The sequence below is a fragment of the Paramisgurnus dabryanus genome, chromosome 4 (genome assembly GCF_030506205.2).
Source record: "Paramisgurnus dabryanus chromosome 4, PD_genome_1.1, whole genome shotgun sequence".
NCBI lineage: Eukaryota > Metazoa > Chordata > Actinopteri > Cypriniformes > Cobitidae > Paramisgurnus > Paramisgurnus dabryanus.
Window position 1 is genome coordinate 23110816 of NC_133340.1, and position 15507 is coordinate 23126322.

Genomic DNA, 15507 nt, shown 5'->3' on the forward strand with positions numbered 1-15507 from the left:
GGTTAAAATACGAGGTCAAATGAATTTAAACGCATAGCACAACACAGTATAGGGCAAATAAATGAAAATCTATTTGTACAGTTCTTTTAATGTTATTTGTTTTGTTCAACATGACTTCATTGAGTTATCAGACTAAGGTCTCCGCAGGTAAACTTTGCTCTCTTACAGCATCTGATAGCCCTGCCTCTCTTCTGTTACATAAGAAAAGCAGTGACTGTTGAGTGTATAAAGTGTCCAGCGTTGCACACTTAAATTTTCTGTTGAATAAGTGCACCATCTGGGTACTTAAAGTACACTTTCTTTTCTGGTATTTTCAGTGTGAACACAGTACTTAAAGTTTTGTTACTAGAAAATGACATAAAATAGTGCATACGTGTGTGATTTGGGACTCAACTTTAATCATTTTAATAACCAGTCCATTTAAAATCATAATAATCATTCAACAATCACTTCAGAAAATGTGCTAAAAACAACAAAGACAATTATTTACTTATGACAGTGTCTCTAGTTTAAAATGTGAATCCTCCTTTAAATCTGAGAGCAGCTTCACTCCTGAATCACTTATTTGATTATTAATAGACAGATTCAGATGTCTCAGATGCGAGTTTGATCTCAGAGCTGAAGCCAAAGCTGCACAACCTTCATCTGTGACACCACAACTATACAACCTGTAGAGAACAATAACACACACTGAACTCTCTCACTTTACTACACATCACATAAGTTCAGATTTAAAGTCTCTGAAAAAAATAAGCAAAATCACCCATCAATGGTGCTTATCAATGTTTCTTTAAATGTGTTTAAATTAATGAATGAAATCTAAAGACAGCTCAGCTTTAAATAAATGATTGTTTTGTTTGTTTATATACAAAAAGAGAGAAACTGGGAGGAAACACTGTAAAAATCAAAACTATGTTATTAAATAATATCAGTAAAGAATCACTGAAGACAAATGTGATGATATAAACCCACAAAAGTCATCTGTTAAAGATGTGATGAAACTCATTTATGAACTTACCCCAGTATCTCCAGTTTACAGTATGGATTCACTCCTGAATCTCTCAGTTTATTCAAAGACAGATCCAGATATCTCAGATGTGAGTTTGATCTCAGAGCTGAAGTCAAAGCTGCACAACCTTCATCTGTGACATCACAACTACTCAACCTGTAGAGAACAATAACACACACTGAACTCTCTCACTTCACTACACATCACATAAGTTCAGATTTAAAGTCTCTGAAAAAATAAGCAAAATCACCCATCAATGGTGCTTATCAATGTTTCTTTAAATTTGGTTAAATGAATAAATGAAATCAAAAGACAGCTCAGCTTAAAATAAATGATTGTTTTGTTTGTTTGTTTGTTTATATACAAAAAGAGAGAAACTGGGAGGAATCACTGTAAAAATCAAAACTGTGTTATTAAATAATATCAGTAAAGAATCACTGAAGACAAATGTGATGATATAAACCCACAAAAGTCATCTGTTAAAGATGTGATGAAACTCATTTATGAACTTACCTCAGTTTCTCCAGTTTACAGTTTGGATTCTTCAGTACATCAGAGATCAGCTTCACTCCTGAATCACTTAGATTATAATTCCTAGACAGATTTAGATCTCTCAGATGTGTGTTTGATCTCAGAGCTGAAGCCAAAGCTGCACAACCTTCATCTGTGACACCACAATCACTCAACCTGTAGAAAACAATAACACACACTGAACTCTCTCACTTTACTACACATCACATAAGCTCAGATTTAAAGTTTCTGAAAAAAATAAGCAAAGTCACCCATCAATGGTGCTTATCAATGTTTCTTTAAATTTGGTTAAATTAATGAATGAAATCAGAAGACAGCTCAGCTTGAAATAAATTATTGTTTTGTTTGTTTGTTTGTTTGTTTATATACAAAAAGAGAGAAACTGGGAGGAATCACTGTAAAAATCAAAACCGTGTTATTAAATAATATCAGTAAAGAATCACTGAAGACAAATCTGATGATATAAACCCTCAAAAGTCATCTGTTAAAGATGTGATGAAACTCATTTATGATCTTACTTCAGTTTCTCCAGTTTACAGTTTGGATTCTTCAGTCCATCACAGATCAGCTTCACTCCTGAATCTCTTAGTTTATTATTAGACAGATCCAGATATCTCAGATGTGATGGGTTTGATCTCAGAGCTGAAGCCAAAGCTGCACAACCTTCATCTGCAACATCACAACTACACAACCTGTAGAGAACAATAACACACACTGAACTCTCTCACTTTACTACACATCACATAAATTCAGATTTAAAGTCTCTGAAAATAAGCAAAATCACCCATCAAATGGTGCTTATCAATGTTTATTTAAAGCAACACTATGTAGTTTCAATGTAAAAATGACTTACAGCTCCCCCATGTGGTTGAAAAGCACAACAGTGCTTGGTATCAGACACTCTTCTGCAGGCAGGGGGAGGAGCGGGGCTGTGTGCTCTACCCTCCACCACCATTTTCAGAGTGTGCTTGTAGCAGCTAGGAGGCTGCTCAGGTTGCATCAACAGTACAATTTGTCCAGATAAAAGTTGTTCTATCACTGAAATAATTTTAGAGACATTATTAAAACACATAGTGTTGCTTTAAATGTGTTTAAATTAATGAATGAAATCAAAAGACAGCTCAGCTTTAAATAAATGATTGTTTTGTTTGCTTGTTTGTTTATATACAAAAAGAGAGAAACCGAGAGGAAACACTGTAAAAATCAAAACTGTGTTATTAAATAATATCAGTAAAGAATCACTGAAGACAAATGTGATGATATAAACCCACAAAAGTCATCTGTTAAAGATGTGATGAAACTTACTTCAGTTTCTCCAGCTTACAGTTTGGATTCTTCAGTCCATCAGAGAGCCGCTTCACTCCTGAATCTCTTATTTGTTTATTATCAGACAGATCCAGATATCTCAGATGTGATGGGTTTGATCTCAGAGCTGAAGCCAAAGCTGCACAACCTTCATCTGTGACATCACAACTCCTCAACCTGTAGAGAACAATAACACACACTGAACTCTCTCACTTCACTACACATCACATAAGTTCAGATTTAAAGTCTCTGAAAAAAGCAAAATCACCCATCAATGGTGCTTATCAATGTTTCTTTAAATTTGGTTAAATTAATGAATGAAATCAAAATACAGCTCTGCTTTAAATAAATGATTGCTTTGTTTGTTTGTTTGTTTATATACAAAAAGAGAGAAACTGAGAGGAAACACTGTAAAAATCAAAACTGTGTTATTAAATAATATCAGTAAAGAATCACTGAAGACAAATGTGATGATATAAACCTACAAAAGTCATCTGTTAAAGATGTGATTAAACTCATTTATGATCTTACTTCAGTTTCTCCAGTTTACAGTTTGGATTCTTCAGTCCATCAGAGAGCAGCTTTACTCCTGAATCTCTTAGATTATTATGAGACAGATCCAGATCTCTCAGACATGAAGATTTTGAAGTTAGTACTGAAGTCAGACCAGAACAGCTTTTCTCTGACAGTCCACAACCAGTAAGCCTGAGAACGACAAAATATTAGAGATACAATTTAAATCCACAAAATACAGAAAAAAACACGCACGCACGCACGCACACACACACACTTAATGATTGCACCCATTGTGACTCACTCAGCTGATCTTGATGCTTCAACCACAGGCAGCAGCTTCTGAAGAACTTCATCTGATGTCATGTGATCTTCGTGATCTTTGTTGAAGTCTCTGTTTATGTATTTCCTCAAATTAAACACATCTAACTGCTCTGAGGTCAGCAAAATGAAGACCACTGCTGACCACTGAGAAGATGAGAGTTTCTTGTTTGAAAGATTTCCAGACTGTATATACTTCTGGACTTCATTCACAAGAGACTGATCACCCAGTTCATTTAAAGAGTGAAACAGATTGATAGATTTATCTGGTTTAGGATTAAATCTTATTCTGATTTTAATGTACTCAACAGTTTTCTCTTTGCTACAGGAGATTTTCTCTTTGTGTTTCAGAAGATCCTGCAGAAGTTTCTGATTGGACTCCAGTGAGAGACCCAGAAGAAATCTGAGGAAAAGATCCAGATGTCCATTCTTACTCTGTAGAGATTTACCCACAGCTCTCTGATGCAGATGTGAAATTGTCTCACATGTGAACTTGTTTGCATATTCTGACGGTAAATATTCATTGAGTAGATCCTGCTTATATAACAGGAATGAATACAGCACATATAGAGCTGCTAGATGTTCCTGAATGCTCAGATGAACAAAGCTGTAAACTTTCCCCTGTAACAAACCAAACTCCTCTCTGAAGATCTGAGTACACAATCCTGAGTAAACTGATGCTTCTGATACATCAATGCCACAATCTCTCAGGTCTTCATCATAGAAGATCAGATTGCCTTTCACAAGCTGCTCAAACGCCAGTTTACCCAGTTTAAAGATCATGTCTTCATCTTTCACTTTCTTCTCATAGTCCTTCTGATGTTTGATGTTTGTCTGAATGATCAGGAAGTGTGTGTACATTTCAGTGAGAGTCTTGGGGATCTCTTGACTCTCTGCTTCATTCAACATTCTCTCTAGAACAGTGACTGAAATCCAGCAGAAGACTGGGATGTGACACATGATGTAGAGAATCCTGGATGACTTCAGGTGTGAGATGATTTGATCAGACAGACTCTCATCACTGATTCTCTTCCTGAAGTATTCCTCCTTCTGTGGATCACTGAAGCCTCGTACCTCTGTGACTCGATCAACACACTCAGAGGGGATGAGATCAGCTGCTGCTGGTCTGGAGGTGATCCAGATGAGAGCAGAGGGAAACAGATTCCCCTTGATGAGGTTTGTCAGCATCACGTCCACTGAGGTTGATTCACTTACATCACACAACCTCACACTGCTGTGAAAATCCAGAGACAGACGACACTCATCCAAACCATCAAAGATGAACAACACTTTATATTCATAACTGGAGATTTCCATTTCTTTTGTTTGTGGGAAGAAAAGATGAAGAAGATCTAAAAGACTGAGTGTTTTGTCCTTCATCAAATTGATTTCTCTGAAAGGAAGTGGAAATATGAGGTGGACGTCCTGATTCTCTTTCTCTTCAGCCCAGTCCAGAATGAACTTCTGTACAGAGACTGTTTTTCCAATGCCAGCGACTCCCTTTGTCAGCACACTTCTGATGTGTTTGTCTTGTTCAGGTAAAGGTTTAAAGATGTCATTACATTTGATTGGTGTCTCCTCTGTTGTTGTTTTTCTGGATTGTGTCTCAATCTGTCTCACCTCATGTTCATTACTGATCTCTCCACTTTCACTCTCTGTGATGTAGAGCTCTGTGTAGATCTCATTCAGTAGTGTTGGGTTTCTCTGCATTGATGTTCCTTCACACAAACACTGAAACTTCTTCCTCAGATTTGATCTGAATGTATTCAAGACTTCAGCACATTTAGGCTCAGGGCTGTTAAAGGAACAAAAGAGTTAAAAAGGTAACTTTACCGAGATATAAAGAGCAACATTTCATAAAGAAACAGTTGTAATAGTAAATGTGAGCTGATTGCAAATTCCTACAATTTACAATCCCCCCTGCTTTATGACATTTTAGGCCTCCAAACTACTGGACTATTAGATATATGTTACACATTTGTTTTTTCTTTATTTTTTCTTTATATATTTAATGCACTGTGTTTATCAGGTTCTTTCAATTATTTCATAGATAAATATTTCAATGCTGCTATTATCTCATCAATTGCGAGAAAATGCTTCCCCGCCAAAGACGGGTTTTTCCGCAATCCATGTTTTAGGTGTATTATGGTCGAGAAGGCTCTTGCGCATCTCCTAAATGAGTTACGGTACTTGCAGGTGTGTAATCAAAACTACAAAAACGATCGGTGCGAGAGGGAAGTATCAGAGAAAATGTAGATTGTAATATCATATAAAAATGAAGAGATATACAGTTAAACAGGCACTGGAGGTGTTAATAGACTCGGACTCCGATCACTCATGTTTTGATCATTTTGAATCTGACTGGGAACGGGACAAAGTCTGAGGGGGATGACTTTACAGACATACAAAGTTTCGCGTCTGTGTCACAAAGTTCTAGTCATGTCGTTGATAGCCCAGACACCCTTCATTCTGAACGAAGACAAAGTGCCCCGGTGTGTCAATGTGTGGATACTGATAGTTCAGAGTCAGACAGTGATACATCAGACACTTCATGGAGCAATTCAGTGCCAAGGTCTTGTTCTACCTTCCCACGTGCCAGAGTGAATAAAGTTAAGACAAAATAAGACAATGTTTAAAACTGTTTTTTTCTTGTGCGCATTTAATGTTTATATATAACATGTTTGTGTTCGTGCACGCTATGGCTGCACGCTAAATCGCATGCTCATGATTAATAGCCATCACCTGCTTTCAGATAAAGCGGCATTTACTACACAAAGCAGCAGTTCACTGACAAGCTGGACAAGTTTGCATGCATGTCTGTGAGTGCCATAGCATGCTTGTGTGCGTCCTTGCATGCATGCTTGTGTGCGTGCATGTTTGTTTATTTGTGTGTGTGTGTGTGTGTGTGCATGTCACTGTTACAGTAATTTTAATTATTCATATAATTATTTACAGGTAGAACACAGCAACAAGGCAGATGAAGGGCTTCTTTGAACCATCCGGCTGAAGCTCCTGAACCTGTTAGCCATGGGTGGCAAGAGTCAAACTGGCAGCCAAAAAACTTTTCCTTCCTCTCATCCTGGGCCTCTCAGTGATGCTGCTGCTCTTGAATCAGAAGAACCTAAAGACTTTATTGATTTGTTCATTTCTGATGTACTCATAAAATATAGAGATTTATTCACTTCAGTGATAATACAGCGAGGTCAGCCAAAGACACTGACTGATCAACTTGTGTAAAAATTCTGTGAAATGTATCAGCCTAACACAGGGTGCACGTAGGGGTTTGCGAAGGGAGACCTTGTTGTACTAAAAAAGTTGTTGTGTCCCCTTAAATTCTGGGAATTGTTACGCAGTTTATTTATTTTAGTATATGTATTCTGCTTGAAAATACACTCCATTTTTCTGTCCAAAATGTTACGTTTTTAACGAAACCCACTTGCATTCAAGTGGTGATTTCAAATGAACGCATGAAGACAGAAAATGTTTGTTTTTTTAAGCAGAGGCTTGGTTCTTTATTTTAATGTTTCTATATTCATTGCAGAAAATATTCTAAGGGCCATCAAAGTTGACCAACAACAGTCCTGATGTAATTCACTTTACTGTACCTAAAATCTGAACCTTTCTCCTGAATAGTTGGAAGATTCAATGACTGGTCACTGTTCATGGACACACAGATGGGTTCTGGTGACTCTAATATTTGAAGTTTGTTGAGACTCCTGAAAACATTCAAGAAAAAAACTTAAAAAGTGATAACTGATTGAAATATTTCAATGTCATTGTTATTCTTTCAAATGAATTTTCTTAAAACAATTTTATATTTGTGTAAACATGTCCTAGTATAATACACAACCCCCCAAAAACATTAGTTTTGGTTCCAGGACAAATGATTACTCTTTTAAATATGATTGAATAAGGTCAACATGTTTGGTGTATCATTTACCCAAAGTCAAGTTTATTGTGTTCCTGTAACTTAGGTGGATGCTCCATAGACAAGTCACTCTTCATGGACACACAGCTGGGGTCTGATCTGTCCATCTGGACTTGACTATGACAAAAAAGGATGAGAAAATGTGACGACAGATAGTATAATAATGATAGATGGCTGTATAAGAAAGAATGTCCTAACTTTTAACTAAAATCGCTGACTTTCTCTTATAATAAATTTTGTTCAATGACAAAGATAAAGCTCATAACAGGGACGATGGGTCAATGCACAACACTTCATGATTGCTCTCAGAAAACAATACAATAAGTGCGTAAACATGACCCTGTCTGTGAAAAATCAGGTTAAAGTCTCATAATATAATGTAATAAGATTACAAGCATCAAACTTTGATTTCACATTGACTTCAATCTTTGACACTTGGGGCCCTATTTTAACGATCTAAGCGCATTGTCTAAAGCGCACAGCGCAACGTCTAAATGGGCGTGTCCGAATCCACTTTTGCTAATTTAACGACGGGAAAAATGGATTTTGCGCCGAGCGCATGGTCGAAAAGGGTAGGTCCTATTGTAATGGGAGTATTTTGGGCGTAACGTGCAATAAACCAATGAGAGTCTCTGCTCTCATCCCCTTTAAAAGCTAGTTGCGCTGGCGTTATGTCTAATCCCTATTTAGATGACGGACTTTGTAAACTGAAAAAATAAGCGGAGGAAGAAGATCCCCAGTTTAAGATTAATGTTAAATAATTGTGTTGTTTTTCACTTGTATTGAAATTGTTATTTTTTTATCAAAACCTTTAAAACCCGTTTTCTTTTAGTCATGGAAGTAAAAAGCAGGCTTGTAATTGCTTTTAATGTATGGCTATCCAATATCATCAAAAAATTATTTACAAGCATGTAAGATAAGGTTTGTACTCTAAAAATACTTTATTTGTAATAAACAGGAGATAAAGAATTTACAAACGGCTCTCCTCACGTTTCAGCACTTTGGACAGCGTTTTTTTTTAGCAAAGAGTTTTTTTAAGCATTACTTAAAAATGTTTCTCATCTCACCATATCCACAGGTACAGAGTCATCATAGACAATAAATCCGTGAGGTAGCATTAAAAAAAAAACATTTAAAAACAGACGCATTTGTTTAAAGCAAAGCATTTATTTACTTACCAGGCTGCAGGTGAAGCAGCTCTTTGCGCCTTCTAACGTCTCATAATCTGTCCTCATTTATGTCCAAGAGATTCAATAATAATCTTTTACATTCAATCCTTTAATCTTTCATATTTAAAAGCATTTTTGTGCTGCTGCGCATTATGTACCTTGTGATAAGCAAACCCGCGTTGTCCTCCCGTGTTTAGGCGCATTTTACTAATGCGCTCTTTAAATAACATAAAACACATTGCGCCATTGACTTTAGACTTTAGACCAGGTTTTTGTTGGTCAATGGCGTAGTCTATTTTAGTTGCCTCAAAATAGCAACGCGCCAACAATGCGCCTGAACACACCTCGTTTTCAGACCAGAACGCCCATGGGCGCAAAAGGGGGCGCAAATGCAATTGCTATTTAACCCTCATATTATGTTCCGGGTCAATTTGACCCGTTTTGATTTTTAAGCTGTCGGATAAACCAGTTAACCTGTGATTCTATTCTTGAAATTTTGTGACTTTTTCTCATTTATGGCCATGAACATGCATGCAAAGTTTAGACATGCTGATATGTTTTGAAGTGTACCAAAACAATTTTGTAACGATTTTGAGGTTCGCGGGTCAATTTGACCCGCATTTTGTTTTGCGCCAAAGCAACTGTATAGACCTAAATTAAATATATATTTTTAGTGTTTGTTGTTATATTGGTGTTTACCTACCCTAAAATGGGGGTAAAAATGCTTCTCCTCACTATTTTGAGTACTGAAAATACTTTTACAGACACAGATGGTAAAAGTGAGCTATAATTTCTATTTACAATGTATATGAAATACTACTTAAGTTAAAGTTTTCTTCCAGAAATTTTGTCACTTTTTCTCATTTAGGGCCATGAACATGCATGCAAAGTTAGGATACACTGATGTGTTTTGAAGTGGGTTTTTTTAGCACAAATAATGATTTTTGGTACGATTTTGATGTTCGCGGGTCAATTTGACCCATATTTGTTTGTTCCAAGGCAACTGTACAGACACAAATTAAATACATTTATTGCATATATTTTGGTGTTTTACTACCCTGGAAAGGGAAAAGTGAGCTTTTCCCACTTTTTTTGTACTGATAAAGACTTCCTCAGACACAGAAAAGTAAATGTGAACTATCATTTCTATTTTCAATGTATATGAAATACTATGTAAAGCAGATGAATTCAGACCCACAGTAAATCCAGAGGTGAATACAGGTGATGCCAGCTGTGCCCCACAAAACATGACACCAAAATAAGCACCATTTGTGTAAAATGCAAGAAGTCAGAAAGCACATGCTTGATGTATGCAGATCATGTAAACAGTGATTTCTTGAATTTGTACAATGAGCCTCAAGAACAAAAGATGAGCCTATTTAGAAAAAGAAAAGCTTCATTTCATTTCAAAGCAATATTAAATAGTTCATTTAGGATGTCTTAAACATAGGTATGTTAAAAAAAACATGTTGAATTAAAATTTAAAATGTTAAATGTTGCAACAGTTTTTGTGCAACATTTGTTAAAACAAACATGTTAAAAATTGTGGTTAAATGCATTTTTTTAAAATCATACTTTTTAATTTTAAATGTTTGTAATGTGTGACAAAGACTGATACTAAAATGGTTTTGTTCATACCTAATTCCTTCTTGTTTTTCATAATGTGATATTTAAGGAATTGCATTGAATCCAATGCGGGTCAATTTGACCCGGTCCATCAAAATCGTCACAAAAATCGAACACAATACAAGGGTTAAACAACGCGGCGCTAAACGTGAAAATTAGGGTGGAAACTAGCGAAAGACACTTGCGTCGCGCATTGCGCTGCATTGCGCCGGGTGTAAGATAGAGCCCTAAATATTTAAGATATCAAGGTTATATGTGTTCACAGAAAGTTCTTTACATAATGTAGGATAATTTTATGTAGTAAACAGCAGAGTCGTATAATAATAGAGTTACGACACTCACATAGACGTCCGTTGTAAGAATGGAATGCGGAAGTAACAGCGTTTCATGTAGTGACCGGTAGTGACGCATAGTTCCAAATGCAGCACTGAAGCCCATTCATTTCAATGGCACCTGCTGGTAAATCGATGAAATTACCGTTTCTCTTTACATTTTCGGACATTTCATTAATATAGTCAACAGTGATATTTTATGAACTCTGCTGTAGGTAATGATTATCGTTAATAATAACTAGTAAAAAAAATTATTTTAATGAGTTGTGTATAATGTGTGAATAATATAGATTTAATGGTTTAATATTTTATTACTGGTGGCCATCTACTTTATACTTATCTTTTTTATATATTACGAGTAACACTAGGGGGCAACAGCGACAAGCTAAATGCCTTATAAGAAAGTCACACTGCTTCACAATGCTGCTATGCGTTTCATTGTGTTTGGTAAGTAATACGAGCGATGTATCCTCGAAAATCATGTATGATTATATTAACATTTAATGTGAATTTAAAATATGAATTTTGTGTGTTTCTGTTATGCTTCACTGTTACAAATAACCGTGTTGGCGATCTTTTTTGTGATTTTAATATAGTAAAAGTGTAGGAATTATGTTTTTAGCAGATTGATAGCCATTTATATAGCCATATTTTGATACAAAAATAAAAGATAAACTGTGTTGCTGTAGTTGGTAAATAGATAACCACAGTTATCTTTGGGTCACAATTAACTGTTTATCTTTATTAACTGATTTACTGTATTTCCATCACTCCCTAGTAAAAAAACCGTTATAAACACAGTAAGTATAGTGATCAATTCCCATTACAAGCTAATATTTACCTAAAATAGCTGAAAACCTATGCAAACAGATTGACAGCCCTGCTTGGTTTGGAACTGTAGAACGTTACATGAATCACGTGACCGCGCGGCGGCGAGATCAAAGCGTTTCGTAACTCTGTTATTATACGACTCTGGTAAACAGTTAATCACAAACAGTAAAAAAATTGTTGGGTTTTTACAGTCAGTAAGTGGACTATTTTAAATTGAAATAAAAACTTCCTCCTATTTAGTTGGTGGAAAATGACCATATCTCTTTACCAGCATTTATAATAACTTTAATTATTGATGCAATTACAACAGAAAATTTATTTCTACTGATTTCGATGGATATTGGGGATGTTTGAAGCTGTCCAAAATGAATTATATGATGTGGATGATATTCAACCTAATGATTCAATAGTGATCATGTCACGTGAGGTGAAATATGCTATAAGTAAATTGCCTCAAAATAAAGCTAGTGGACTAGATAATATTTCTGCTGAACATCTAAAATATGAAAGTAAGAGGATAGCCCCTTTACTAGCTGTCTGTTTTACTGGCCTTTTGATTCATGACGTGTTACCAGAGTCAATGTTGTTGGTTCTGTTAGTCCCAGTTATTAAGAACAAAGCTGGTATGGTAGGCAACTTAGATAATTATATAGACCCATATCTCTAGCTAGTATCCTGTCTAAAGTGTTGGAAAAAATCTTACTGGATAGGTTAAATGTGTTTATTAAATCTAAAGACAACCAGTTTGGATTTAAGGCCAGTGGCGGTTCTACACGGAGGCCAAGGGTGGCCCGTGCCTCTGTAGACATGTCCCTGGCCACCCCTGTGGCCACCCCGTGCTGACCAAATAAAAAAGTATACATTTATTTTGATTTTACACGCGAGCGCCAAAAGCGGAACTAATGCGACGCAACGTTCTACACGGGCAAATTAGAGCGGCGCACCCAGTCACTGTAGCCGCCTGCATTTGCTGCGAGTGCTGCCCGGCGAGTGTCTCAATTCGTTCCCAATCTCCTGATGTTGAGAATGTGTATGCAGGTTTGGGCACTGGTAAGGACTCTAGCTGACTTGACATTGGGACACTGTTCACTTGTTCTCCTGTGACGTAGCTGCTTAAGCGCGTTGTGATCATTCACAGCTGTTACTCATCAACAACCGGCAAAACCAACATTTCGCTAACCTTTTAAAGTTTACACATTGTAAAAAGCGCTGTAATTATGCTCTTACATATACGTGCATAAAATTGGAGGAATATAATTAAATGTTACATATACAAATGTTTATATTTTAAAATAAATATTATTTTAAATACTGATTAGATTGTGGTCCCTAACTGTCTAGCAATGTGTGTTTAAATGTAAACTAAAACAAACGTTTGTCTTTATAAAAGTTTGCATTTTATAAAGATTATTGAGTAGGCTCGCATGATTTTCGGTTGGGGGGCTTTAGAAAAGAGCCAAGCTCCCCTTTTGCACCTGCACTCATTCTTGTATTAAATAAATATTTATCTGATTGTAAAGTAAAATAAAGTTTACGGGGCAGTTTCCCGGAAAGGAATTAGACTAGTCCTAGACTAAAATTAATGTAACAGCTGTCCAAACTGAGAACAACTTGTACTGACATATCTTAAAATACATCAGTGCCCTTTGTTTTGCTTCAAAATGCACACAAGTTATGTATTTAGTAAGGCATGTTTGTTAAAACTAGTTATATTTCCTAATTAAACTAAGGCCTAGTCCTGTCTTAAACTAATTCGTTTAACCAGCCCTAAAATCTTTAAATATAATTTCTTGCCATTTTTTTATGTGCCCCTCTGGTAAAACACTGGCCCCTCCTTGGCCCCCCTAGTGAAATTTGTCTAGAACCGCCACTGTTTAAGGCTGAACATGTTACTGATCTCTGCATTTATGCATTAAAGGAAATTGTAAGTAAGTTTTGAAATAAAAACTTTTATTGTGCTTTATTGATGCATCTAAAGCCTTCGATCGGGTCAACCATGCAAAGTAATTTTTAAAAATGAGACAAAGAGGGGTGCCAGAATATATTGTGAGAATCCTGGCTTATTGGTATGCCCATCAGATGATGCAAGTCAAATGGGGCAATAAAGTCTCTGTCCCTTTTGGGGTTAGTAATGGTGTGAGACAAGGGGGGATTTTGTCCCCAATTTTATTCAATCTTTACATGGATGATCTATCAGAATGTTTGAATGCCTACAAAACTGGGTGTATGATTGGGAATACGTGTGTGAATCATATTATGTATGCAGATGATCTTGTGGTGTTTAGTCCTAGCAGTGCTGATCTTCAACAGCTTTTAAATATGTGTTGTGAGTATGGTCTTAAACATGATATTTTATATAATCCTGATAAGAGTGTGGTTATGATCTGTAGAACTAAGGAGGATAAAAGTATAACATTTCCAGACTTTAAGCTGTCTAATAAGAGTCTTACTGTATCTGTGAAAGTAAAATACCTTGGTCATTTTATCACAGAACACATGACAGATGATGAGGATATAGAAAGACAACGGCGTATGATGTATATGCAGGCGAATACACTTTTATGTAAGTTTAGTTTCTGTTTAGATGAGGTGAAGGTGTCTCTTTTTAAAGCATTTTGCACTACACTTTATACTGCTCACCTGTGGCTCAACTATAGAACAACAAGTTTACAGAAGCTGCAGGTAGCGTATAATGATGCTATGAGAATTTTACTTAAGAGACCTAGATGGCATAGTGCAAGTGAAATGTTTGTGAGTGCTAGAGTAATTACTTTTAAGCACTGTTACGAAATCTCATGTATAGATTTATCTGTCCGCTAAATGATTCTGATAATGAGATTATTGTGGGTCTATCTAATATAGGTGTGAGTACTACACGATATCATTCAAAGCTTTGGAGACATTGGTATTGTTGTATTTTGTAGCTATTTATTGTGTGGGTTGTTTATCTTGTCTTAATGTCTTAGCATTCTTTTGTTTTATCTGGACCCTGAGTCTGTAATAAAGGTTGATCATGATGATGTTTAGAACTCAAAATACAGGCTGTTATCTAAACTAAACATTTCACATTTTGGTTTTAACTTTAGTGATTGCATGACTTCAAATATTCATACCTCAGGTGTTAATGTAAATCAGTACGAGGAGGCGGAAACACCCACTGAATCGCGATGAATGTGGAAACCTGTACCAGATATACTCTAACCTACCATCTGGAATAAACAAAAATGTAAAGAGCAATAAGAATGAAACAAAATAAGATATGTACCAGTAGGAACAGCTAACAACATATGTAAAGAGATCATCAGATACGTGTCTCGCCATTACAGTGTCGGATACGTTGACGCACTTCAGCATACTCCACACTCACCTGTGTTAAAATGAGTTATCCTGTCTTGAACCACGCGTACATGTTTGCGCACGCTTTTAAAACGTTAAAATCATTTAAACGAGTATTTGTGTACTAATGTACGCTGTTCTAAAATGGCGACGCAACTTGAACACAAGTTGTTTTTCTTGTTTTTTAACTTCGATGCCTTGCACACAAGTTTACTTTCACCTGGACTTAGGCGTTCCTGGGGCGTGTTCCGAGCTTCTGATTGGTTGAAACTGGTGAACTTGCTATCTATTGATCTGATTGGCCCTATTCCTAAAGGCCACCCCCAGCTGATATACCAAATCCGAGTTGGCGTTTCTTTTTGATTTTTTAAAATCATTTAAAAGACTATGGGTGGTTTCCCTGACAGGGATTAGCTTAAAACAGGACTAGCCCTGCTAAAAAAAACAATAGACACCATTACAGAAATTCACTTTACTTTACTATGAGAAGAGTTTGCAAAGTACCTGCTGTAAATTAACAAATAAACCTAAACCTGTTAAATTAATATTTAATTAGGAGATAAGCTATCATTTTGACAAATGGCTTAAATACACTGTATACACAAA

At 36.1% G+C, this 15507-nt stretch overlaps 1 protein-coding gene across 2 annotated transcripts; it reads right to left on the minus strand.

Moving 5' to 3' along the window:
* Positions 1–1518: 1518 nt before the first annotated feature.
* On the minus strand, positions 1519–15117 carry LOC141279839 (NACHT, LRR and PYD domains-containing protein 3-like). Of its 2 annotated transcripts, XM_073814328.1 has the most exons (9): positions 14933–15117; positions 14679–14774; positions 7620–7724; positions 7285–7395; positions 3663–5474; positions 3377–3550; positions 2846–3022; positions 2059–2232; positions 1519–1696 (listed from the first exon to the last, which is right to left on the minus strand). In XM_073814328.1, exons 3-9 carry the CDS (start codon positions 7712–7714, stop codon positions 1519–1521), a joined length of 2721 nt encoding a protein of 906 aa, XP_073670429.1. In that variant the 5' UTR covers positions 7715–7724; positions 14679–14774; positions 14933–15117. The 2 variants fall into 2 exon arrangements, with proteins under 2 accessions (XP_073670429.1, XP_073670430.1); XM_073814329.1 differs by lacking the exons at positions 1519–1696; positions 2059–2232 and adding an exon at positions 2399–2578 and having other exon boundaries at positions 14933–15116.
* Between the last annotated feature and the right edge of the window lie 390 nt (positions 15118–15507).

What these genes read in the sequence shown, in the direction of transcription:
- LOC141279839 (XM_073814328.1), bottom strand. Translation starts at nt 7,714, where the DNA reads ATGGACAGATCAGACCCCAGCTGTGTGTCCATGAAGAGTGACTTGTCT. An exon ending in GAGAAAGGTTCAGATTTTAG is followed by an intron (nt 5,475 to 7,284) that starts GTACAGTAAAGT and finishes TTCCTTTAACAG; the next exon opens with CCCTGAGCCTAAATGTGCTG. An exon ending in GAAGCATCAAGATCAGCTGA is followed by an intron (nt 3,551 to 3,662) that starts GTGAGTCACAAT and finishes TGTCGTTCTCAG; the next exon opens with GCTTACTGGTTGTGGACTGT.